Raw genomic sequence first — 26,465 nt, 5'->3', positions numbered from 1 at the left:
AAGACACCATGAGCTACTCTTCCAGACCATCTGCACTGCTCAGAAAACTTCATATCTGCCTGCACAATTACCCCCAGGTCCTTTTCACTCTCTACCATTGACAGTGGTAGAGAGAGTAACACACAGTTGATATGTTACTCTGGAGTTACTGCATCCCATATGCAGTGCATTAAATTTGTCAATGTAAAACTTCAGTTGCCACATCTCAGCCCATCTACTCAACTTTTCTAGATCCTGTTGCAGCAGTGTAGCATCATTAGTGTCAATATGGTATATAGGCAGAATGCGCTGGTCCCACAGGAACTAGTAGTTGTTGGTGACTCTATTGTCAGGGAAACGGGGAACATACTTTGTAAAAAGGATAGGTGGAATAGGACCAGGGTATGTCTGCCAGGGGCAAAGGTTGATGACGTTGTAGAGCGGATATCATCTTTTAAGGGCACAAAAGGTGATATAGTTGTACACGTTGGCACTAATGATATTAAGAGTAGGAGACCGGCGGAATTACTTAGCAAGTACAGGTCACTGTTGAAAAAAAGCCGTGAATTAGGGTTGAACTTGAAAGTGTCTGCAATTCTGCCCAGACACAATAGGAGGGAGTATATGATGAGAGCCTTGTCGATCAATTCGGCCCTGGAGGGATTGTGCAAGGCTCAAGGGGTAGAATTTTTTTCAGCCTGGACTGTACTTGTTAACAGGAGAGATTGCTTCTACAGGGATGGGATACACTTAAATAGAAAGGGTGCAAGAATTTTTGCTGATGCTGTCAAGGCAGTGTTAGGTGGGTCGGAAAACTGCTAGTTGGGGGGGATACAAGGACTAATAGATTAACAGTAGCCAGTGGCAGAGGTGGAAGTGATTCTTGCACTGCTTCTATTGAAATGAGCAGAAGTCTGAAAAACAAGATGCAGGATATTTCAGAGACTGCTGGTAGTCATTGCGGTACAAGTAAACACATGGGTTGTGTTAGGGTAGCTAAGAATAGAAACAGGTGCATGTATACCTGCGTGTACACCAATGCTAGGAGTTTGGTAAATAAATTTGATGAATTTGAGGTATTGCTCAAAACATCAAAGGCAGATATTGTTGGGATATCAGAGACGTGGTGTCACACAGATATAAGTAATGCGGAACTGGAATTTGGGGAATACAATGTGTATAGAAAGGATAGACAGGACAGGAGGGGAGGAGGGGTTATGCTATTAATTAAGAAACACAAAGTCCAAGGAAGTGAAGCCAGTCGACATCAATGGACAGGGCAGTGTCGAGTCAGTTTGGTGTGACATAAGCATAGGGAAATCAAAATTGAGAGTAGGAGTGTGCTATAGGCCTAATGACTCTGTTGAGTATAATAAGATATTGTACAGGGAAATAGAGTGGGCCAGTAAATCAGAGAGTCTTATAATGGGGGACTTTAATTTCCCAGATATTGACTGGAATTTGTGGGTTGGTCACTCGCACACTAGCAAGGCTTTTGTGAATTTATTGGATGATTGTTTTCTACATCAGCATGTTCGTGAGGCAACAAGAGGGAGCAATACTCTTGATCTGATTATCAGTAGTGATTCTTCATGCATTAAGAATCTGCAGATAAATGAACCACTAGGTGGCAGTGATCACAGTGTGTTGAAGTGGGATTTACTCAAGGAGGTAACTACCATCAGAGGTAAAGGGAAGGGTTTTTGTTTTCGTAAAGGCGACTATGATGGTCTGAGACAGTATTTAAATTCTATACAGTGGGACCAACTGATGATGTTACCAACAGCAAACTCAAAATGGGAAGCATTCAAGGAACTAATCTTGGAGGCTACCAGGCTTTACATACCAACTAAGAAATATTGTTCAAGGTTTAGGCCTAAATGGTTGTCAGATGAACTAATGAGACATGTGGCAGAGAAGAAAAATGCATGGGATACATACAAATTAATGGGTGACATGGAAGCCTATGATAGATATAGGTTGGTCTGTAACCAAGTCACAAAGGAGATTAGGCAGGCAAAGGCAGACTATGAAAAATCCTTGGCAAAGGATGCAAAGAAAAACAGAAAAGAGTTCTTTACATACTTGAACTCGAAAAGGAAAGGGATCAATCAGATTGGTCCACTGGATATTGATGGTTCAACAGTTGAGGATCCTGCTCAGGTGGCTAACAATCTAAACGAGTATTTTGCATCTACATTCACGCATGAGGAGTTATTCAGGAAGGAGAATGATGTAGGTAAAGTAAACATTGGCAGTGAGCTGGATGATTTTGTAATAACTGAGAAGAAAGTGGAGGAGAGATTGTTGAAGATAAACACAAGAAAGGCACCCGGGGTGGATGGGATCTATCCAGTTATATTAAAGGAGGCAGCAAAGGAAGTATGCAAACCCCTAGCCATAATTATGAGAGCTTCTTTGGACTCAGGGGAGGTACCCATAGACTGGAGATGTGCAAATGTAACCCCAATTCACAAAGGAGAATCAAAGGCTGACACAAGTAATTATAGACCTGTTAGTTTAACTTCTGTTCCAGGTAAATTAATGGAGGCACTGGTTAAAGAAGCACTGCAGGATCATCTAGACAAGAATTCAGTTATAGCTCAGACGCAGCATGGTTTTGTTAAGGGCAGGTCTTGCCTGACCAATTTGATTGGATACTATGATGTAGTCACAAAAGAACTGGATGCAGGGAATAACTTTGATATTATATATTTGGATCTTAGAAAGGCTTTTGATACTGTTGCACATGGAAGACTGCTGCACAAATTGGAGCAGTGTGGCATTGGAGGCAAATTGCTGCTATGGATAAGGGGATGGTTGAGTGGCAGAAGACAGAGAGTGGTAATCAATGGACACTGCTCAACGTGGACTAATGTTATTAGTGGAGTTCCTCAAGGTTCAGTGTTGGGTCCATTGTTGTTTTCGGTGTTTATGAATGATATTGATGATGGGATATCAAGTTTAATGTCCAAGTTTGCAGATGATACAAAGGTTGGCAGGGTCGTTAAGGACAATACTGACGCTATGCTGCTGCAACAGGATCTGGAAAGGTTGAACAGATGGGCTGAGAGGTGGCAAATGAGGTTTAACATCGACAAATGTAAAGTGCTGCATATGGGAAACAGTAACCCCAGAGCAACGTATCAACTCTGCGGTACTACACTGACAGTGGTGGAGAATGAAAAGGACCTGGGGGTAATTGTGCAGGCAGATATGAAGTTCTCTGAGCAGTGCAGACGAGCTGCAAGAGTAGCTCATGGTGTCTTGTCAATGATATACAGGAATTTTTCTAGCAGGGATAAGGAGGTGATTATTCCCTTGTATAAGGCAATGGTAAGGCCACATCTTGAGTACTGTATACAGGTCTGGAGGCCTCATTTCAAGAAGGATGTAGAGCTGCTGGAACGGGTACAGAGAAGGGCAACAAGATTAGTAAATGGAACAAAGGGTTGCTCTTACGAAGAAAGGCTTAAGTTTTGCAAATTACAGAGTTTGGAGACTAGGCACCGGCGAGGTGATCTGATAGAGGTGTATAAGGCTTTGAATGGTTTGAGCATGCTCAATGCCAATGGGATTCTTCATCTTTCTCAGAATAATCACCTCAGAGGGCATAAATTCAAATTGAGGAAGGACGGATGTCGGATAGATGTGCGGAAATTTGCCTTTGGCCAGAGGGTGGTTGGTTGGTGGAACCGACTTCCATCACTTGTTGTTGAAGTTGATAGCCTAAACAAATTTAAAGCTCAACTGGACAGGTATTTCGAACGAACGGAGGGGTGAAATGGGAGTGGGTTTTTTTTTTTTTTTTTGGCTGATGCTGAATAAGCTTGCTTTCTTGCATCATATGCCTCTGCTAATGCTAATAATGCTAATGCTAATTAACAACCCTGCTAACCTTCATACATCTGCAAACTTGGACATTAAGCATGATATACCATCACTGTACTCACCTTTGCTTCCGTAAAGGTGAGTACAGTGATCTCAGACAGTTTTTAAACTCTGTACAGTGGGATCAACTGACGATGTTACCAACAATAAATTCTAAGTGGGAAGCATTCAAGGAATTAATTGTGGATGCTACTAAAAGTTTCATACCTATTAAGAAATATTGTTCAAGGTTGAGGCCTAAAGGGCTATCAAATGAACTAAGGAGACTGGTAACAGAGAAGAAAAATGCATGGGATGCATATAAATTATCAAGCAACTCAGAAGCCTATGGCAGATATAAGCTAGTCTGTAATCAGGTCACAAAGGAGGTTAGGCAGGCGAAGGCAGATTACGAGAAATTCTTGGCAAAAGATGCTAAGAAAACAGCAAGGGTTTCTTTACTTATATAAACTCTAAAAGGAAGGGGATGAATCTGATTGGTCCACTTGACATCAATAGTTCGACTGTTGATGATCCTGCTCAGATAGCAAACAAATTGAATGAGTATTTTGCATCTACACTTACACGTGAGGAATTAATTAAGGTTTGAAAATGGCAGAAGGTTATCAAATCGTAGCAGGGTGCTTAATGATTTTGTAATAACTGAGAGCAAAGTGGAGGAGAAATTGTTGAAGTTAAACATAAGAAAAGCACCTGGGGTGGATGGGATCTATCCAGTTATATTAAAGGAGGCGGCAAAGCAACTAAGCAAACGCTTAGCCATAATTATGAGAGCATCCTTGGACTCAGGGGAGATTCCCAGGGACTGGAGATGTGCAAATGTATCCCCAATTCACAAAGGGGGGATCGAAGGGTGACAAGAATAATTACAGACTAGTTAGTTTAACTTCTGTTCCTGTAAAATAATGGAGTCACTGGTTAAAGATGCATTGCAGGATCATCTAGACAAAACTGCAGCAATAATTCAAACAGCATGGGTTTGTTAAGGGAAAGTCTTGTCTGACAAATTTGATAAGATATTATGATGTGGTTACAAAGGAACTGGATGCAAAAAAGAATTTTGATATCATATATTCAGATTTCAGGAAAGCTTTTGACACTGTTGCCCATGGAAGACTATTGTACAAATTGGAGCAGAATGGTATTAAGGGTAAGTTACTACAATGGATAAAAGGATGGGTGAGTGGGAGAAGACAGAGGGTGGTAATTAATTGATGCTGCTCTTTGTGGACTAATGTTATTAGTGGAGTCCCACAGGATTCGGTATTGGGTCCACTGTTGTTTTGTATATTTATCAATGATATTGATGAAAGTATATCGGGCTTAATGTCGAAGTTTGCAGATGATACAAAGGTTGGCAGGGTTGTTAATGACAGTAATGTCAGTATGCTACTGCAACTGGATCTAGATAACTTGGGCAGATGGGCTAAGAAGTGTCAACTGAAGTTTAACCTTGACAAATGCAAGCTACTGAATATGAGTAGAAGTAACCCTAGAGAAACATACCAACTGTGTGGTACTACACTTAAGGTGGTAGAAAATGAAAAAGACCTGGGAGTAATTGTGCAGTCAGATATGAAGTTTTCTGAGCAATGCAGACAGGCTGCCAGGGCAGGTCATGGGGTTTTGTCAATGATATATAGGAATTTTCCTAGCAGGGTAAACGAGGTGATTGTCCCTCTGTATAAGGCAATGGTCAAGCCATGCCTTGAGTACTGCGTACAGGTCTCGAGGCCTGATTTTAGGAAGGATGTCGATTTGCTTGAGCGTGTACAGAGAAGAGCAACAAGATTAGTGAGGGGAATGAAGGGATCCTCTTACCAAGATAGGCTTAAATTCTGCAAATTGCAGTGGCTGGAGACTAGGCACCTGCACGGTGATCTGATTGAGGTGTATAAGGCCTTGAATGGGTTGCGTACAGGTCTCGAGGCCTCATTTTAGGAAGGATGTCGATTTGCTTGAGCGTGTACAGAGAAGAGCAACAAGATTAGTGAGGGGAATGAAGGGATCCTCTTACCAAGATAGGCTTAAATTCTGCAAATTGCAGTGGCTGGAGACTAGGCACCTGCACAGTGATCTGATTGAGGTGTATAAGGCCTTGAATGGGTTGAACACGCTGAATTCTGATGGGATCCTTCCACTTGTTCAGATTATGAACCTAAGGGGGTACAGACCAGCTTATATTATGTTCTGGGTTACCTGTTAATTTATATCTATCCCATTCATTTTTCTTCTCTGTCATATGTCTCATTAGTTCATCTGACATCCATTTAGGCCTAAACCTTGAACATAATGTAGAATAGATGTGCGGAAATTTGCCTTTAGCCAGCGGGTGGTTAATTTCTCGAACAAACTTCCTTCTTCGTCTTGGAAGTTGATAGGTTGAATAAATTTAAGGAGGAACTGGACAGGCATTTGGAGGGAATGTTGTAATTTTTTTTTTTTTGGCTGATGCTGCATAAGCTCATAACAATTGCTTTCTTGCATCACATGCCACCACTGCTACTACTACTAATATCATTAATGACTACAGAAAACAACAATGGACCCAACAATGGACTTTGGGGGACTCCACTAATAACATTAGTCCACAAAGAGCAGTGTCCATTGATTACCACTCTGTCTTCTCCCACTCAACCATCCATTTACGCATAGCAGCAATTCGCCTCCAATACCACACTGCTCCAATTTGTGCAGCAGTCTTCCACGTGCAACAGTATCAAAAGTCTTTTTAATATTCAAATATATGATATCAAAATTATTATTTGCATCCAGTTCCTTTGTGACTACATCATAGTATCCAATCAAATTGGTTAGACAAGACTTCCCCTTAAAAAACCAATGCTGTGTCCAAGCCTTAACTAAAGTCTTGTCATCCTGCAATTCTTCTTTAACCAGTGCCTCCATTAATTTCCCTGGAACAGAAGTTAAACTAACAGGTCTGTAATTACCTTGTCTCCCTTTGATCCTCCTTTGTGGATTGTGGTCACATTTGCATATTTCCAGTCCATGTGAACCTCCCCTGAATCCAAGGAAACTCATAATTAAGGCTACTTCTTTTGCTTACTTTCTTTGCTGCCTCCTTTAATATAAATTGAAAAATCCCATCCACCCCAGGTGCCTTTCTTATGTGTATCTTCAACAACTTCTTCTCCACTTTACTCTCAGTTATTACAAGATTAATTAGCTTACTGCCAGAGATTAATACACCTCTGGCATTCCCCTCCCTGTATAACTCATGTGTGAATGTACATGCAAAATATTCATTTAGTTTGTTAGCTACCTGAGCAGGAACATCAACTGTGAACGACTGATAGCAAGTGGACCAATGTGATTAATCCACTTCCTTCTAGAGTTTACAAAAGTAAAGAACTCTGTGCTGTTTTTCTTTGCATCCTTTGCCAAAGATGTCTCATAATCTGTTTCTGCCTGCCTAACCTCCTTTGTGACTTGGTTACAGACCAGCTTATATCTATCATAGGCTTCTGGGTTACCTGTTAATTTATATCTATCCCATTCATTTTTCTTCTCTGTCATATGTCTCATTAGTTCATCTGACATCCATTTAGGCCTAAACCTTGAACAATATTTTTTAGTTGGTATGAAAAGCCTAGTATCTTCCAAGATTATTTCTTTGAATGCTTCCCATTTTGAATTTGATTTTGGTAACATTATCAGTTGGTCCCACCATATTGAATTTAAATACCCTCTCAGACCTCCGTAGTCACCTTTACGAAAGTAAAAACCCTTGCCTTTACCCCTGCTGGTAGTTACTCTGAGTAAATCCCACTTCGGCACACTGTGATCACTGCCACTTAGTGGCTCCCTTCTCTGCAGATTCTTAATCCATGAAGAATCACTATTGATAATCAGATAAGAGTATTACTCCCTCTAGTTGCCTACCGAACATGCTGCTCTAGAAAACAATCATCCAACAAATCCACAAAAGCCTTGTTAGTGTGTGAGTGACAAAACCACAAATTCCAGTCAATCTCTGGGAAATTAATATTCCTCATTATAAGACACTCTGATTTACTAGCCCATTCTATTTCTCTGCACAACTGCTCATTATACTCATCAGATTCATTAGGCCTATAACACACACCTATTCATTTTTTCTATGCCAGCGCTTATTTCACAACAAACAGACTCAACAAGGGATTGTCCACCAACATCAACTGGATGCACTTCCTTAGATTTTGTGTTTCTTAATTAACAGCATAGCTCCTCCTCTCTTCCTATCCTGTCTATCCTTTTTTGTACACATTGTGCTTCCAAAATTCCAATTCTGCACTGCTTATGTCTGTGTGACACCCACATCTCTAATTTCCCAACAATATCTGTTTTTGATGTCTTGATTAGCACTTCAAGATCTGCAGATTTACTTAACAAATACAGGCAATGTTGAAAAAAAGTTGTCAGTTTGGGTTAAATTTGAAAGTGTTTGAAATTCTGCCCAGCCGCGATAGGAGGTTATTGTTATTTTGGTTTTTAGGAGCATCAGCAATTAAGGCCATATTGTTCCGGGGATATGCGGTGGTCACTCCCTGACCTTTCCGCATCCTCCGTATTTGGTGGTGATGGGCTCGAACCCCGGTCTAATCAAGAAGTGTGTGCTACGCACTGCTGCTCCTTCCCACCTGGCTACAGAGGCGCCTTCGCGATAGGAGGGAGTATATGATGAGAGCCTTAGCAATCAATTCAGCTCTGGAGAAGAATTTTTTTTCAGCATGGTCTGTGCTTACTAACAGGAAAGACTGCTTCTACAGGGATGGGATACACTTAAATAGAAACAGTGCAAGAATATTTAATGCCATCAAGGCAGTGATAGGTGGGTTTGAAAATTGTTAGCATGGGATGATTCACAGACTAAAAGATTAACAGTAGCCACAGGCAGAGGCAAAAGTGATTCTTGTATTACTTTTATCATAATGAGCAGCAGCCTAGAGAGCAGGTTGCTGGGGATTTCAAGAGCTGCTGGGAGACATCATTAGAAAAAGTAAATGCATGGGCTGTGTTCGGGTAAGTAAGAATAAAAACAGGTGCATGTATATTGCATGTGCACCAATGCTAGGAGTATAGTAAATAAATCTGATGAATTTGAAGCGCTGATCAAGACATAAAAGGCAGATATATTTGGGATATCAGAGACATGGTGTCACACAGATATAAGCAGTGCAGAATTGGAATTTGGGGAGTACAATGTGTACAAAAAGGATAGACAGGGTAGGAAGGGAGGAGGAGGTTATGCTGTTAGTTAAGAAACACAAACTCTAAGGAAGTGCATCCAGTTGAAATGGGTAGACAGTGCAATGCTGAGTCTGTTTGGTGTGACAAACACTGGGACAGGGTAAATGAGAGGAGGAGTGTGTTATAGGGCCTAATGACTCTGAAGAGTACAACAAAGAATTGTGCAGAGAAATACAGTGAGCCAGTAAATCAGAATGTCTTTTAATGGGGGATTTTAACTTTCCAGATTTTGACTGGAACTTGTGTGTTGGTCACATGCATGCTAGCAAGACTTTTGTGGATTTATTGGAGGACTGTTTTCTATAGCAATATATTTGGGGAGCAACCAGAAGGAGTAATACTCTTGATCTAATTATCAGCAGTGACTATTCATGCATTAAGAATTTGCATATAAAGGAACCACTGGATGATAGTGATCACAATGTACTGATATGGGAATTACTTAAAGATGTAACTACCATCAAGGGTATAGGGAAGGGTTTTTGTTTAGGAGACTACAGTGGTCTCAGACAGTTTTTAAATTCTATACGGTGAGATAAACTGATGATAAGTTAAAACCAGCGAATTCTAAATGGGAAGGCTTCAAAGAATTAACCTTTTCATACCAACTAAGAAATACTGTTCAAGATTTAGACCTAAATGGATGTCAGAAGAACTAATGAGGCTAGTGGCAGAGAAGAAAAATGCGTGGGATGCATGTAAATTATCAGTGACAAAGAAACCTATGGCAGATATAAGCTATTCTGTAATCAAGTCACAAAGGAGGTTAGGCAAGCGAAGGCTGATTACGAGAAATCCTTGGCAAAGGATGCAAAGAAAAACAACAAAGACTTCTTTACTTATGTAAACTCTAAAAGGAAGGGGATGAATCAGATTGGTCCACTTAATGTTGATAGTTCGACTGTTGATGATCCTGTTCAGATAGCTGACAAACTGTATGAGTATTTTGCATCTACAATTCACACGTAAGGAATTCTGTAAGGAATGGGAGGACAGAAGTTTATTAAACTCTAACAGGGAGCTCAATGATTTTGTAATAACAGAGAGCAAAATGGAGGAGAAATTATTGAACTTAAACAAAAAATGCACCTGGGGCAGATTCTATCCAGTTATACTGAAGGAGGCAGCGAGGGAAGAAAGCAAACCCTTAGCCATAATTATGAGAGCATCCTTAAATTCAGGGGAAGTCCCACGGATTGGAGATGTGCAAATGTATCCTCAATTCACAAAGGGGGCTCAACGGGTGACACAAATAATTATAGACCAATTAGTTAAACTTTTGTTCCAGGAGAAATAATGGAGTCACTAGTTAAAGATGTGATGCGGGTTCATCTAGTCAAGACTGCAATAATAGTTCAGACACAGCATGGGTTTGTTAAGGGGAAGTCTTGTCTGACCAATTTGATTTGATATTATGATGCAGTCACAAAGGAACTGGATGCAAAAAAAATAAATCATATACCGTATTTCCCCATGTATAAGATGCACCTTTTTTTGAAAAATTTGGGCTCTAAAAACTGGGTACGTCTTATACTTGCATTTCCCGCTTTTTCGCACTTGTTGTCTTTGCGCTCATTGTTTCACACTTGTTACCAGTATATTAAGTTACATTTTGCCACGTTCTGCCCAGAAATGGCTCAGAAAAGATTTTCGTATAGTGCTGAATTCAAGTTAAAGGTGATCCAGTTTTCAAAAGTGAATGGAAATCGTGCTGCTTAACCTAAGTTTGGTCCTCCTCCAACTGAGAAAACAATCTGAGACTGGCTATGGAAAAAAGAAACCCTACTGAAAGCGCCACGGCAGAAGAAGGCCATGAGAGGCAAGTCAGCAAAATGGCCTGATTTAGAGAGGGAACTGAAGATATGGATTGTAGAGCAAAGTGCAAATGGAATTCCAGTGTCCACAAAGATGGTTCAGCATGAAGCAAGAAGAATTGCTGATGAAAAAGAAGTTACTGATTTCAAAGGAGGACACAATTGGTGCTTCAGGTTCATGAAACGGAATGGACTAAGCATGCGTACACGCACCAGACTTGCCCAAAAGATGCCTGAAAGCTATGAGCAGAAGGTCCTTGAATTTCATCGTTTTGTCAGTCAATGTCGTAAGACATCAGTTTGGGTTGGGACAGATTGCAAATATGGACGAAGTCTCCCTTCAATTTGATGTCCCAAGTAACAGAACTGTTGATAAGAAGGGGGTGAAAACTGTAACTGTGAAGACAAGTGGATGTGAAAAGAGCCATTATACAGTTGTTCTAGCTTGTTGTGCCGACGGAACCAAGCTGCCTCCTGTGCTGATTTTCAAATGCAAAACAATGCCAAAAGAAGACATTCCTCGAGGAGTGATTGTCCACGTTCATGACAAGGATTGGATGGATCAGGATGGGATGAATATCTGGTTTGAGAAAGTTTGGAGCAGGAGACTAGGTGAGCTCTTACACAAACCTGCCCTATTGGTGCTTGATCAGTTCAGGGCACACATAACAAAAAACACAAAGAAGATTGCTGAAGAGCAAAAAACAAAACTTGCCATCATACCTGGAGGCTTGACATCCCAGCTCCAACCACTTGATGTCAGCAATAACAAACCCTTTAAAGCTGCCATGAGAGACAAATGGAACCAATGGATGAAGCCTTCTGGGGACAATTTGACAACAGCAGGAAGGGTGAAGAAACCAACTGTAGGAGAAGTTTGTAACTGGGTGAAAAGATCCTGGGATAATATCAAGATTGAGATCGTTGTCAAGTCATTTGAGAAGTGTGGCATTTCAAATACCATAGATGGAACTGAAGACGAGGCAATATATGAAGACAGTGAGTCGTCATCACACACAGATGAGGACAAGCTAATGGATGGGAGTTTTGACAGTGATGAGGAGTTGTATGAATTTTATGATAAATAAAACTTGAGTTCAATAACTTTATGTAATACATTTTTTTTCAATTTTCGGGCCCCAAAATTAAGGTGTGTCTTATACATGGGGAAATACGGTAGTTGGATTTAAGGAAAGCTTTTGATACTGTTGCACATGGAAGATTGATGTACAAATTGGAGCGGTATGACATTAAGGGCAAGTTGCTGCAATGGATAAAGGGATGTGTGAGTAGGAGATGGCAGAGAATGATAATAAATGGACAATGCTCTTTGTGGACTAATGTTATTAGTGGAATATCCTAGGGTTCGGTGCTGGGCCCATTGCAATTTTGTGTATTTATTAATGATATCGATAAAGGTTATCAGGCTTAATGTCCAAGTTTGTAGATGATACAAAGGTTGGCAGGGTTGTTAATAATAGTAAAGATGTTATTCTACTGCAACAGAATCTAGAAAAGTTAAGTAGATGGGCTGAGAAGTGGCAACTGAAGTTTAACATTGACAAATGCAAAGTACTACTTATGGGTAGCAGTAACTCAGAGAAATGTACCAAATGTGTGGTACTACACTCAGGGAGGTGGAGAATGAAAAAGACCTGTGGGGTAATTGTGCAGTCAGATATGAAGTTCTCTGAGCAGTGCAAATGTGCTGCCAGAGCAGGTCATGGAGTATTGTCAATAATATATAGGAATTTTGCTAGCAGAGAGAAGGAGGTGATTATCCCCTTGTATAAGGCAATGGTCAAGCCACACCTTGAGTACTACGTACAGGTCTGGAGCCTCATTTTATGAATGATTTAGAATTGCTAGAACGAGTACTGAGAAGGGCAACAAGATTGGTGAGAGGAACAAAGGAGTGCTCTTACCAAGAGAGAATTCTGCAAGTTGCAGCATCTGGAGACTAGGCACCTGCAAGGTGATCTGATTGAGGTGTATAAGGTCTTGAATGGTTTGAGCAGGCTCAATGCTGATGGGATACTTCTGCTTGCTAAGATTAAGAATCTGAGGGGGGGGGGGCATAGATTCAAATTGAGGACAGTTGTAGAATAGGTGTGCAGAAGTTTGTCTTTAGCCAGCGGGTAGTTGATTACTGGAACATGAACTAGACAAACATTTTGAATGACTGGATGGATGAAATGGGAAGGGGTTTTTTTTGGTTGATGCCGTATAAGCTTGCTTTCTTTATCATATGCCTCAAGTAATGCTAATAAAAGGACTTCAACTTAATTAACAAAGTTATATCTCTGATACTACATAAACCAAGTTATTTAAAGGCAATTACTTTTTAATAAGGCAACATTTATTTACAGAAGTCTGCTAATTTATAAATTTATTTGATTTGTAATAACCTTCATTTTTTGTGCAGTTGTAAGTCCCATTTATTCTTTAATACTACATATAACAATCATAAAAACCTGCTAACTGATTACATTTCAATGTGAAAAAAAAAAAAAAAAGCACTTTAGGGAAAATAAAAACTTACCAAGCCAAGGCTTCAGCTCAAATTTAACTTTCCCGCCATCAGGAAGTAAGTATGGAGTGTCAAACTCTTTAAAAAACTCAAGATCAGGATACCATGTTTTACTGCCTCTGTGAATATAATAATTTTTTCTCATTAAACAGAATATGAAAACTTACTTTTTCAGACTTTTACAACATAAGTATCTTAATACTTTCTAAGCATGGTAGACAACGTAACATTTGTTTTTCATGTCTGAATGGATTTATCATAATGAAAACAAAATGGTGAGGAATTGCAATTTAAAAATGTATTGAAATGTTTCATAGACTCAAAATGAATCATTCTCTCTGAATAGCGCATATAATTTCAGATTAGAAGGTCAAATTAAAATAACATATGGCTCAGCAAATCTGAATATTTTCTTTCTTTGTACTTATTTCTGGATGTTAATGGTCAAGTGGTCCACATGCAGGTACAGAATTTATATCATAATATTTCTATTATAATCATATAACATATTTTATACTAGTTAAATAATAACAAGTATAAAACTACAGGCACTCCCCGACTTAAGGGTTGCATTCCACACAACTCTGCGCAAGTCGAGTTTTACATAAGTCGGAATTTCTCTAAATGCTTATGCAGCACTTACAACTATGCTTGCTGAATTTGATTAAAGCAAAAAATAAATGTTTGAGGAACATATAAACAGAATTATTTATTCAATTTTTTTTTTTACTCTCATGCATAGGAAAAATTACAAAGTGTGCAATTTAGAAAAATATCAACAAAGTCATTCAAAACATACTTATAACAGAACATATGAGAACAATGAAAGGGTAGCGCTCCATATAAAAATTACCTGTTATAGCGATATATGACTTAGTTATACAGAGAAAATTTCAAATTCCAAGGTCTTGGAACGAATTACCAAAAAAACAATGTGTTATTGTGTTCACACTGCAATGTTTTCACAATACCTCCATTTATTCCTACAGGATGCAAAATGCATTTTCCACGATTTTTTTAAGTTTACACCAGCTGGCAAAAACTTACATAAAGTCGAATTTACGGAAGTCGAGGGAGTGCCTGTATAAGCAATTACAGTTATAATTGCAACAGAAAATTCAATTATTCTATACTCATAACACTAGCTACAGTTCAAATACATTGTAAACTAATAATGAATAAATTGATATGGAGTGTGATAACATACTCTATGACCAAAAGTAATTTAAAAAAAGTGTGCAAAGTCACCCATGCACACATATTGGCTCAGACATACCAAAATAAATCTTATAAGTCTGCTTGTGAAGTAGCAGTATGTTAAAAGCTAATAAGGACTGTGGATCAGAACTTCTTTTCTTTAATGAAAGCACCAAACCAAAAGATATTAGAATCTATAGTACACCAATTCCTCAACTTACGTAAGTGTTGTGTTCTGCGGAACTCTATATTAAGTCGTATTTTACATAAGTCGGAATTTCCCCCATGCTTGTGCAGTACAAGCAACTGTACTCACTGAATTGATTCAATCAAAAAGAAATGTTCAATGAACATGTAAATAGAATTATTTATTATATTTATTCAATTTTTTATCTCAAGCACAGGGAAAGGTTACAAAAGCATGCAATTTAAAAATTATAAAATTACAAAAAAAAGAGGAGACAGGTCAGCACGTTTTACCTTTCGAGCACTGTTGCCAGAATCAACATCTCCAGCTGATAAGCATGCCACTACAGAGGTTGAGGGCTGTGGAAATTTAGAAGGGGTTTTTTCTAACACATCACAAAATTTCTCTGCAGTTGCAGAATCAGCACTGGCACTTTCACTGCATACTTTAATGTTTTGGAAACCAGCACGATGCTTGAACCTATTAAACCACCCACTGCTTGCCACGAACTTGGATTGGGGTTAGACATAAGTAAAGTAAAGTAAAGTGCAGCCATTATCAACCCACTGCAGGATGGAAGCCTCCTCAACAATTCATGCTGAGGGAAATGGACCATAATCTGCCACTCTGGTCCAGTGCGGGTTGGCAGATCGACCGTATTCAGCAGTCAGGGGCTTGAACCACAGTCTATTCAAAGAGCGTGTGCTACTGCACTCCCGCTCCTGCCCACTCGGCTACGGAGGCCACGGGGTTAGACATACTTATCCTTAATATCTTCATAAATACTTGTTGCTTTTGCTTGAATGGCCATTGCACTCAGGGGCACTTGCTTCTGAATCTGATTTTCCATCTTTGGTATAACACCTGAACACTGTTTTGTGATCACAGTTGATCCTAAATGCATTAGCATTAAGTAGAGGCATTTGATGCAAGAAAGCAAGCTTATGCAACATCAGCCAAAAAAAAAAAAAAAACACTTCCACTTCACCCCTCTGTTCGTTCAAATTATCTGTCCAGCTGAGCCTTAAACTTATTTAGGTTATCAACTTCCATGACAAGGGATGGAAGTCTGTTCCACCAACCAACCACCCACTGGCTAAAGGCAAATTTCCGCACGTCTATCCTACATCTGTCTTTCCTCAATTTGAATTTATACCCTCTCAGGTGATTATTCTGAGCGAGAGGAAGAATCCCATCAGCATTGAGCATGCTCAAACCATTCAAGGCTTTATACACCTCTATCAGATCACCTCGCTGGTGCCTAGTCTCCAGACACTGTAATTCGCAAAACTTAAGCCTTTCTTCGTAAGAGCACCCTTTTGTTCCATTCACTAATCTTGTTGCCCTTCTCTGTACTCGCTCCAGCAGCTCTACATCCTTCTTGAAATGAGGCCTCCAGGCCTGTATACAGTACTCTAGGTGTGGCCTGAACATTGCCTTATACAAGGGAATAATCATCTCCTTATCCCTGCTAGAAAAATTTCTATATATCATCGACAATACACCATGAGCTACTCTTGCAGCCCGTCTGCACTGCTCAGATAACTTCATATTTGCCTGCACAACCACCCCCAGGTCCCTTTCATTCTCTACCACTGTCAGTGTAGTACCACAGAGTTGATACGTTGCTCTGGGGTTGCTGTTTCCCATGTGTAGTACTTTACATTTGTCAATGTTAAACTTCATTTGCCACCTCTCAGCCCATCTGCTCAACCTTTCCAGATCCTGTTGCAGCAGCATAGTGTCAGTAGTGTCCTTGACAACCCTGCCTACCTTTGTATTGTCTGCAAACTTCGACATTAAGCTTGATATATCCTCATCAATATCATTTATGAATACAGAAAACAATAATGGACCCAACACTGAGCCCTGAGGGACTCCACTAATAACATTAGTCCACGACGAGCAGTGTCCATTGATTACCACTCTGTCTTCTCCCCCTCAGCCACCCCTTTATCCACAGCAGCAATTTGCCTCCAATGCCACACTGCTCCAATTTGTGCAGCAGTGTTCCATGTACAACAGTATCAAAAGCCTTTCTAAGATCCAAGTATATAATATCAAAGTTATTCCCTGCATCCAGTTCCTTTGTGACTGCATCATAGTATCCAATCAAATTGGTCAGGCAAGACTTCCCCTTAACAAAACCATGCTGTGTCCGAGCTATAGCTGAAGTCTTGTCTAAATGATCCTGCAGTGCTTCTTTAATGCGTTTATCCTTTAACCTGTTCTTTCATATGTGTACTGTCTTTTAAAATAGTATTCACTGTTGAAGCAGTGAAACCTAATTCCTTTGCAATAGATGACAAACTTTGTCCTGCTTCGTACTTCTCAATTAATCATCTTCATTTTTAAATAAATTTTGTTTTGTTTCGTTACCTAGCACTTGCACTTTTTGTTGGTCCCTTTCCCTTCATCACTGTAATAAGTAAATAGGAATGAAGAGAATTTGTTTTTTATATGATTGCAGATTTCAGTGAAGGGGAACTCATTTCATCATAATATCCATAGAATTCCAGTTATCAGTATTACCACAAATGCAATAAGATGGAGTTTACTACCCATTTAAAATAGATTGCACTAACAGAAAAGCCCAATAAACCGGAAAGTGAAAATTGTTTTTATTGTTTTATGGTTGTGACCTCCAGAAATGTGTTTTAGAAAAATATCACAAAGGTGTTCAAAATTGATTCTTATAACGGAACATATGATAACGATGAAAGTGTAGAGCAATTTCCATTATAAAAATGACCTTTTAGAGATATAAATAGCTTAGTTATATAGCGAAATTTTCAACTTTCAAGGACTTGGGGAACGAATTACAAAAAAAACCAGTGTTATTGGGTTCACATTACAATATTTTCACAATACCTCCATTTAGCCCTACAGATGCAAAAATACGTTTCCATATATTTTTCAGTTTGCACCAGCCAGCAAAAACTTATGTAAAGTCGAATTCGTGTAAGTCGAGTATTACTTAAGTTGGGCAGTTCCTGTACTTGATACTATGCATGACATAAATGTTGAGATGTAAGAAGATACTGTAGAAATTAGACTTGGATTTCTGTAAACCGTAATTTTGGTTCTCACTTTGAAGTAGGACAGTAAATGAATGCTGACTGGTTGCAACAGGTGTTCTGCCTGGGTTGAGAGAGAGAGAGAGAGAGGATGGGATTAGATATGCCAATTCAGAACAGTGCCATTGGAAGTATCTTTAGTAAAGTCATGCAGTGGGAACAGACTATAAGTCAGAGACTGGAGAGACTCTGTAAGAGATGGGCCATTAATTAACCTGACTGCCACCTTTTTGAGTCTTTTTTTTTTTTTATGAAAACCACAAACACGAGAGGTATTAGAACCCATAGTACTTAGTACCATGCTTGGGCTGAAGGTTGGAAAGACGAAAGAAGATATTTGTTAACATTTGACTTGAACTTCTGTAGACTGTGATTTTCAGGAAATATGTTGTTCCAGAAAACAGCAGTTGAACGAATAAACGAGGAACATGAAAAGCTGGTTCTGTGAGTTTGACGTTGGACAGTAAATGGATGTTGGCTGGTGGCAGCATATGTTTGGACTGTTTTGAAAGAGAGAGAGCGGAAACTATAGAAGCCAATTCAGAAGAACAGTGCCCATGGAAGTATCTGTAGAAAAGGCATGCTGCAGAAACAGTACATCTATGAGAAAGCGAGTGGAGAGACTCTGTTAGAAATAAGTCATTAATTAACCTAACTGCCCTCTTCTGAATGGAATCTAGAAGCCTGAGAGAAGTTTTGGGGGCACTGCCACAGATGTGGGAACAATATTCCATGGTAGGGCAGATTTGTACAGAGTGAACAGCTGTTTGGAAGAAAAGTAATGCCGAGAGCAAAAGAGAAAACCAAGTTTTTTAGATGCAGAAGAAGCAATATTTGTAATGTGCTTGTGCCAAGAGAGAGAGATTAGAAGTCAGGGTAGAAATCTAGAAGCCTGAAAGAGGTTTTTGGTCCCCCAAACCAGATGTAGGAATAATATTCCAGGGCGATTTCGAATTTGTACAGAGTGAGTAGCTGTTTAGAAGTAAAATAATGCCAAGAGTGAAGACAAAACCTAGTTTTTTATATGCAGAGGTAGTAATATGCCAAAACTTATGCCAAAACGGATTATATATAAGTCAGGGTAATCCCTAAGAGAGATATGTGAACTTGTCTAAAAATCTAAGTGTCAAGGATAAGATAGGAGCAACAGACTTCTCATTGTAAGCTATAAGGACAGCACTGAGTTTTAGAAGGATTGAAATTAAGTTATCTTTGCTCCACTAGTGAATTACCTGGACAACAGCATTTATGGAATTGTGGTGGATATTCAAGAACATGAAGCTGTTTGCACAGGGCAAGGTTTCTCAAACTGAAAGGGAGAATGCAATGGGCTATCATCAGCAAAACTAGAGTTATGATTTTCAGTCATTAATACACAAGAGGGAAAGAATATGAGAAAGACTGAACATTAGGTAACACCAGCATTAGTAGAAAAGTTTGAAGACAGAGAACTATCTACCATCACACATAGCAAACAGTCAGAGAGAAAATTGGAACCAATTACAAATAACAGTTGGCAAAACAAAAGATAGAAACCATGACTGTTCATGATGCATTTAGTAGATAAACTAAAATTAGAGTGGGCATGTTGTATGGAGTAATGAAATTCTTGGATATGGTGTATACACAGCAAGAATATACCCAGTTCCTTGACAATGTGGCTTCAAACATGACCCCTGCATCTACAATACTGGGATGCCTCCAGTCACCATCTGGCAGAATGGAGGCAGCAAGATGATGTATTAGCTGGTCTGGATGCTGCCAAGAGAGTTACCAATATGTCAGGTCTAGTAGACTATCCAGTGGCCAGCCTGAAAACACCATTTCAGAGCTATGTGTGCTTAAAGGCAAGGAAGACTGGATCTCATCATGATGTCCATCATAACCTTAATGTCAATCATACTACATGATGGAAGGGATGGGAGTCTGCCAGAGCTTTGCTCTGGGGAATAAACATAGGGTTCACCACTTCAAGGATCCAACAGGCAACATAGTATTGCACTGGTTTGTCAGAATCATCTATCTGAGTGACCACCTCCATTATAGCTGCAGAGTTTTAGAACTTACAACTGGGGGAAGGATATAGCCAGGACTACTAGAGTCCCACCATTGTGAAGGTGGAAAAGAGGATTAGGTTGTTGCAGAACAACCAACCTTCTTAAATTCAGTCCACTTGACTCATGAGTGTCACTTGAATAGCAGTTCCATCAGCATTTTAGACAATAGCAAGCCTTAGCTTGTCATATTGCAAAGAATGTCTGTGACAAGCCATGAGGACCTACGAATATTCAGTGTGGGATACCAATTGGATGGCACATTAATAATAATATTTCTGTGTGTGCGTGCGTGTGTGTGTGTGTGTGTGCAACTGTAACTCATCTAAACTTCCCAAAATTCACTACAGCAGATGTTATTCAAAGAAGATGACACTTCAATGGAAAAAAAAAAGTCTATATTGCCTTCCAAAGTAATGGAATGTCTGATGAAATGTGAATAAAGTAGCTTGTGCTTCATGCATTTCATTCAAAAAACATCACCATGACTCAAAAAAATGTTTTTTTGAGTGACCAAGGAACTGGATACAAAAAATATTTTTAATATTGTGTACTTGGATTTCAGGAAGGCATTTGATACTATTGCACATAAAAGATTGATACATAAACTGGAGCAATGTGGCATTCAGAGCAAGTTACTACAATGGATAAAAGGATCTCTTCATGAACTAGTTATCAGTGGAATCTCAAAAGGTTCTATGATGGGCCCATTGTTTCTTTCTATATTTATTAATGATATTGATGAAGGTATATCAGGGTTAATCTCTAGGTGTGCAGATGATACAAAGGTTGGTAGAGTGGTTAATGACAGTAATGATGGTAAGCTACTGCAACGAGGTTTAGAAATTGGGGGGGATACAAGGACTAATAGATTAACAGTAGCCACTGGCAGAGGTGAAAGTGATTCTCGCACTGCTTCTATTGGAATGAGCCACAGCCTGGAAAATAAGATGCAGGATATTTCAGAGACTGCTGGGAATCACTGGGGTACAAGTAAACACATGGGTTGTGTTAGGGTAGCTAAGAAAAAGAACATGTGCGTGTACACCAATGCTAGGAGTTTAGTAAATAAATTTGATGTATTGCTCAAAACATCAAAGGTAGATATCATGGGGATTTCAGAGATGTGGTGTTGCACAGATATAAGGAATGCAGAACTGGAATTTGGGGAGTACAATGTCTACAGAAAGGACAGACAGGATAGGAAGGGAGCAGGGGTTATGCTATTAGTTAAGAAATACATAAAATCCAGGGAAGTGAAGCCAGTCGACATTGCTGGACAGTGCAGTGTCGAGTCAGTTTGGTGTGACATAAGCATTGGGAGATCAAAATTGAGAGTAGGAGTGTGTTATAGGCCTAATGACTCTGATGAGTATAATAAAAAACTGTACAGGGAAATAGAGTGGGGCAGTAAATCAGAGTCTTATAATGGGGGATTTTAATTTCCCAGATATTGATTGGAATTTTGGGGCTGGTCACTCACACACTAGCAAGGCTTTTGTGGATTTATTGGATGATTGTTTTCTACATCAGCATGTTCGGGAGGCAACTAGAGGAAGTAATACTCTCGATTTGATTATCAGTAGTGATTCTTCGTGCATTAAGAATCTGCAGATAAATGAACCACTAGGTAGCAGTGATCACAGTGTTCTGAAGTGGGATTTACTCAAAGAGGTAACTACCATTAGGGGTAAAGGGAAGGGGTATTGCTTTTGTAAAGGCGACTACAATGGGCTGAGACAGTATTTCAATTCTATACAATGGGATCAACTGATCATGTTACCAACAGCAAATTCAAAATGGGAAGCATTCAAAGAACTTATCTTGGAAGCTACTAGGCTTTACACACCAACTAAGAAATATTGTTCAAGGTTTAGGCCTAAATGGATGTCAGATGAACTAATGAGGCATATGGCAGAGAAGAAAAATGCATGGGATACATACAAATTAACACGTGACACAGAAGCCGATGATAGATACAAGTTGATCTGTAACCAAGTTACAAAGGAGGTTACACAGGCGAAGGCAGATTACGAGAAATCCTTGGCAAGGGATGCGAAGAAAAACAGCAAAGAGTTCTTTACATATGTAAACTCTAGAAGGAAGGGAATGAATCAGATTGGTCCCCTTGATATCGATGGGTCAACTGTTGATGATCCTGCTCAGGTAGCTAACAAACTAAATGAATATTTTGCATCGACATTCACACATGAGGAGTTATTCAGCGAGGGGAATGCCAGAGGTGTATTCAACTCTGGCAGTAAGCTAGAGAATCTTTAATAACTGAGAGTAAAGTGGAGGAGAAATTGTTGAAGATAAACACAAGAAAGGCATCTGGGGTGGATGGGATCTATCCAGTTATATTAAAGGAGGCAGCAAAGGAAGTAAGCAAACCCTTAGCCATAATTATGAGAGCTTCCTTGGACTCAGGGGAGGTACCCATGGACTGGAGATGTGCAAATGTAACCCCAATTCACAAAGGAGGATCAAAGGCTGACCCAAGTAATTATAGACCTGTGAGTTTAACTTCTGTTCCCGGAAAATTAATGGAGGCACTGGTTAAAGAAGCACTGCAGGATCATCTAGACAAGACCTCAGTTATAGCTCGGACACAGCATGGTTTTGTTAAGGGGAAGTCTTGCCTGACCAACTTGATTGGATACTATGATGCAGTCACAAAAGAACTGGATGCCGGGAATAACTTTGATATTATATACTTGGATCTTAGAAAGGCTTTTGATACTGTTGCACATGGAAGACTGCTGCACAAATTGGAGCAGTGTGGCATTGGAGGCAAATTGCTGCTTTGGATAAAAGAGTGATTGAGGAGGAGAAGACAGAGAGTGGTAATCAATGGACACTGCTCATCGTGGACTAATGTTATTAGTGGAGTCCCTCAGGGTTCAGTATTGGGTCCTTTATTGTTTTCTGTATTTATAAATGATATTGATGATGGTATATCAAGCTTAATGTCCAAGTTTGCAGACGATACGAAGGTTGGCAGGGTTGTCAAGGACACTACTGACACTATGCTGCTGCAACAGGACCTGGAAAGGTTGAGCAGATGGGCTGAGAGGTGGCAAATGAAGTTTAACATTGACAAATGTAAAGTACTACATATGGGAAACAGCAATCCCACAGCAACGTATCAACTCTGTGGTACTACTGACAGTGGTAGAGAATGAAAGGGACCTGGGGGGTGGTTGTGCAGGCAGATATGAAGTTCTCTGAGCAGTGCAGATGGGCTGCAAGAGTAGCTCATGGTGTATTGTCGATGATATATAGGAATTTTTCTAGCAGGGAAAAGGAGGTGATTATTCCCTTGTATAAGGCAATGTTCAGGCCACACCTAGAGTACTGTATACAGGCCTGGAGGCCTCATTTCAAGAAGGATGTAGAGCTGCTGGAACGAGTACAGAGAAGGGCAACAAGATTAGTGAATGGAACAAAGGGGTGCTCTTACGAAGAAAGGCTTAAATTTTGCGAATTACAGTGTCTGGAGACTAGGCACCAGCGAGGTGATCTGATAGAGGTGTACAAAACCTTGAATGGTTTGAGCATGCTCAATGCTGATGGGATTCTTGATTCTTCCTCTTGCTCAGAATAATCACCTGAGAGGGCATAAATTCAAATTGAGGAAAGACAGATGTAGGATAGGTGTGCGGAAATTTGCCTTTAGCCAGCGGGTGGTTGGTAGGTGAAACAGACTGCCATCCCTTGTCGTGGAAGTTGATAGCCTAAATAAGTTTAAGGCTCAGCTGGACAGGTATTTCGAACAAACAGAGGGGTGAAGTGGAAGTGGTTATTTTTTATTTATTTTATTTTTTTTTTTTGGCTGATGCTGCATAAGCTTGCTTTCTTGCATCAAATGCCTCTACTAATGCTAATGCTCATGCTATATTGATTTAAAAATATATATATACAGTCATTAATATACGAATAATTCACAGGTACTTTTTTTAGCTTTACAATTTTAGACAAGGCTATGGTGACCAGATCTTCTGATGACCAAAGCTGGTCACTTGGCTATAATGACCCATGTTATAATGATGTTTCCCTTTTGTAAATAAAAAAATTGTAAAAAAAAAAGGGCAAAAATTAATACTTTTTTTCCAAATGCCTGTCCAGTTTCTCCTTAAATTTATTCAACCTATCAACTTCCACAACGACAGATGGAAGTTTGTTCCAGCAATTAACCACCCGCTGGCTAAAGGCAAATTTCCGCACATCTATTCTACATCTGTCTTTTCTTAATTTGAATTTATGCCCCCTTAGGTTCGTAATCTGAACAAGTGGAAGGATCCCATCAGAATTCAGTGTCTAATTGAAGCACTGGTTCCTGGTAAGTACAACAAGCATTCCACTATGTTTTAAATTTTCATGAGCACTTCATTTTTTGAAAAATGCAAATATATGCCCTTTGCTTCAATGTGATTTTATGTTAAATGAAATTTTGTGATTGAAGGGGGAATGATATGAACTTCAGTACAGAGCAGAAAATTCAAATTAGTGTATGAAAGTGTGACTATTGTGATTTGGAGTGGGCAGCTAAATTATCACCATTTAGCAAAGGTTCAGATGATTCAGGGTTCAGTGTTGGGTCCGTTGTTGTTTTCGGTGTTTATGAATGATATTGATGATGGAATATCAAGTTTAATGTCCGAGTTTGCAGATGATACAAAGGTTGGCAGGGTTGTTAAGGACACCACTGACGCTATGCTGCTGCAACAGGATCTGGAAAGGTTGAACAGATGGGCTGAGAGGTGGCATATGAAGTTTAACATTGACAAATGTAAAGTACTACATATGGGAAACAGTAACCCCAGAGCAACGTATCAACTCTGCGGTACTACACTGACAGTGGTGGAGAATGAAAAGGACCTGGGGGTAATTGTGCAGGCAGATATGAAGTTCTCTGAGCAGTGCAGACGAGCTGCAAGAGTAGCTCATGGTGTCTTGTCAATGATATACAGGAATTTTTCTAGCAGGGATAAGGAGGTGATTATTCCCTTGTATAAGGCAATGGTTAGGCCACATCTTGAGTACTGTATACAGGTCTGGAGGCCTCATTTCAAGAAGGATGTAGAGCTGCTGGAACGCGTACAGAGAAGGGCAACAAGATTAGTGAATGGAACAAACGGTTGCTCTTACGAAAAAAGGCTTAAGTTTTGCAAATTACAGAGTCTGGAGACTAGGCACCGGCGAGGTGATCTGATAGAGGTGTATCAGGTTTTGAATGGTTTGAGCATGCTCAATGCCAATGGGATTCTTCATCTTGCTCAGAATAATCAGCTCAGAGGGCATAAATTCAAATTGAGGAAGGACGGAAGTCGGATAGATGTGCGGAAATTTGCCTTTGGCCAGCGGGTGGTTGGTTGGTGGAACCGACTTCCATCACTTGTTGTTGAAGTTGATAGCCTAAATAAGTTTAAGGCTCAGCTGGGCAGGTATTTTGAACGAACAGAGGGGTGAAGTGGAAGTGGGTTTTTTTTTTTTTTTGGTTTGGCTGATGCTACATAAGCTTGCTTTCTTGCATCAAATGCCTCTACTAATGCTAATGCTAAATGCTAAAGTGGAGCCGTGAGTGGAGCAGCAAAAGGCCAGCTGAGATAACTGCTAGTACTTAAATTAAATAGTCAATGTGATGGGCCACAATAATACTATAGGTCGACAGTGAACAGCAAAAGTTCAAACAGAAAGCAAAACCTGATTCCCAGGGCAGCAAAAGGCAAAGATAGGACCGGCACACTTCGGGTAAAGTTCATGGAATTCTAGCGAAAAACCTATAGGCTATGCAACCCGATTGTGAAAGTGGGTTCATTCTCATCTGATTATGCCAAAGTTTTTCGGAATCCGAATACTAAAATAGAAAATAAATACTGGTAAACAACCAATATTTACTTTCCTCCAAGACAAGCTGCAATAAGAAAAGGAAGAATGGCTACTGGTGTCAAAAATAACCGATTACTATTACGAAGTAGAATTATCACATCTTTTATGAGTGTAGTACACCACTACATTTTTTACAACCATTACTACCTGACAAATAAAAGTGCTCCTCCAGGAAGAATGTGCGACCTTGCCGCAGAACAAGTAGAAGCTACAAGTCTCTTCGCAGCAAACCCAAGAGCAGACGCCATGTTCACATATTTAAAGCTCCATCTATGGACGTTTATTTTCTTATGAAATTTAAGCTTCCCATGACCCAAAATTTTATTTAACGTTTTTGTATTATGTACTTAACACTGAAGCCATTTTAACATGGTTTTAGGTGAATTAGATATCTCCAGGTGACAACGAAGTTTTTCCCCTCGTGAGTTCAGATGATTATTATACATTTCAGTACACATGTACTGAAATGTGTATATTACGTATGTGTACAATACTATTGCTAAATACTGTATTACGCAGCATTTAGTAATAGTATTGCAGTACTTCTGTTGTACAGAAAATAGCATAGTATTAGTGTGGTAATATTGTACTATC

General features: G+C 39.6%; 1 protein-coding gene across 1 annotated transcript in view; it reads right to left on the bottom strand.

Annotated features, from left to right (window-relative positions):
- Positions 1-26,130, bottom strand: part of ND-49 (NADH dehydrogenase (ubiquinone) 49 kDa subunit) — a 131,251-nt gene extending 105,121 nt beyond the window's left edge. Inside the window, exons 1-2 of the mRNA XM_090381795.1 lie at positions 26,019-26,130; positions 13,477-13,583 (exon numbers count right to left, since the gene is read on the bottom strand). Coding sequence (XP_090237921.1) covers positions 13,477-13,583; positions 26,019-26,119 — 208 coding nt within the window. The 5' untranslated portion in view covers positions 26,120-26,130. The remainder of the gene's footprint in view (positions 1-13,476; positions 13,584-26,018) is intronic.
- Between the last annotated feature and the right edge of the window lie 335 nt (positions 26,131-26,465).

This window comes from Mastigoproctus giganteus, chromosome 9 (assembly GCF_048544385.1).
Source record: "Mastigoproctus giganteus isolate SK-2022 chromosome 9, ASM4854438v1, whole genome shotgun sequence".
Taxonomy (NCBI): Eukaryota; Metazoa; Arthropoda; class Arachnida; order Uropygi; family Thelyphonidae; genus Mastigoproctus; species Mastigoproctus giganteus.
The sequence above is the reverse complement of the archived record's forward strand: the minus strand, read 5'-3'. Positions and strand labels throughout refer to the sequence as shown.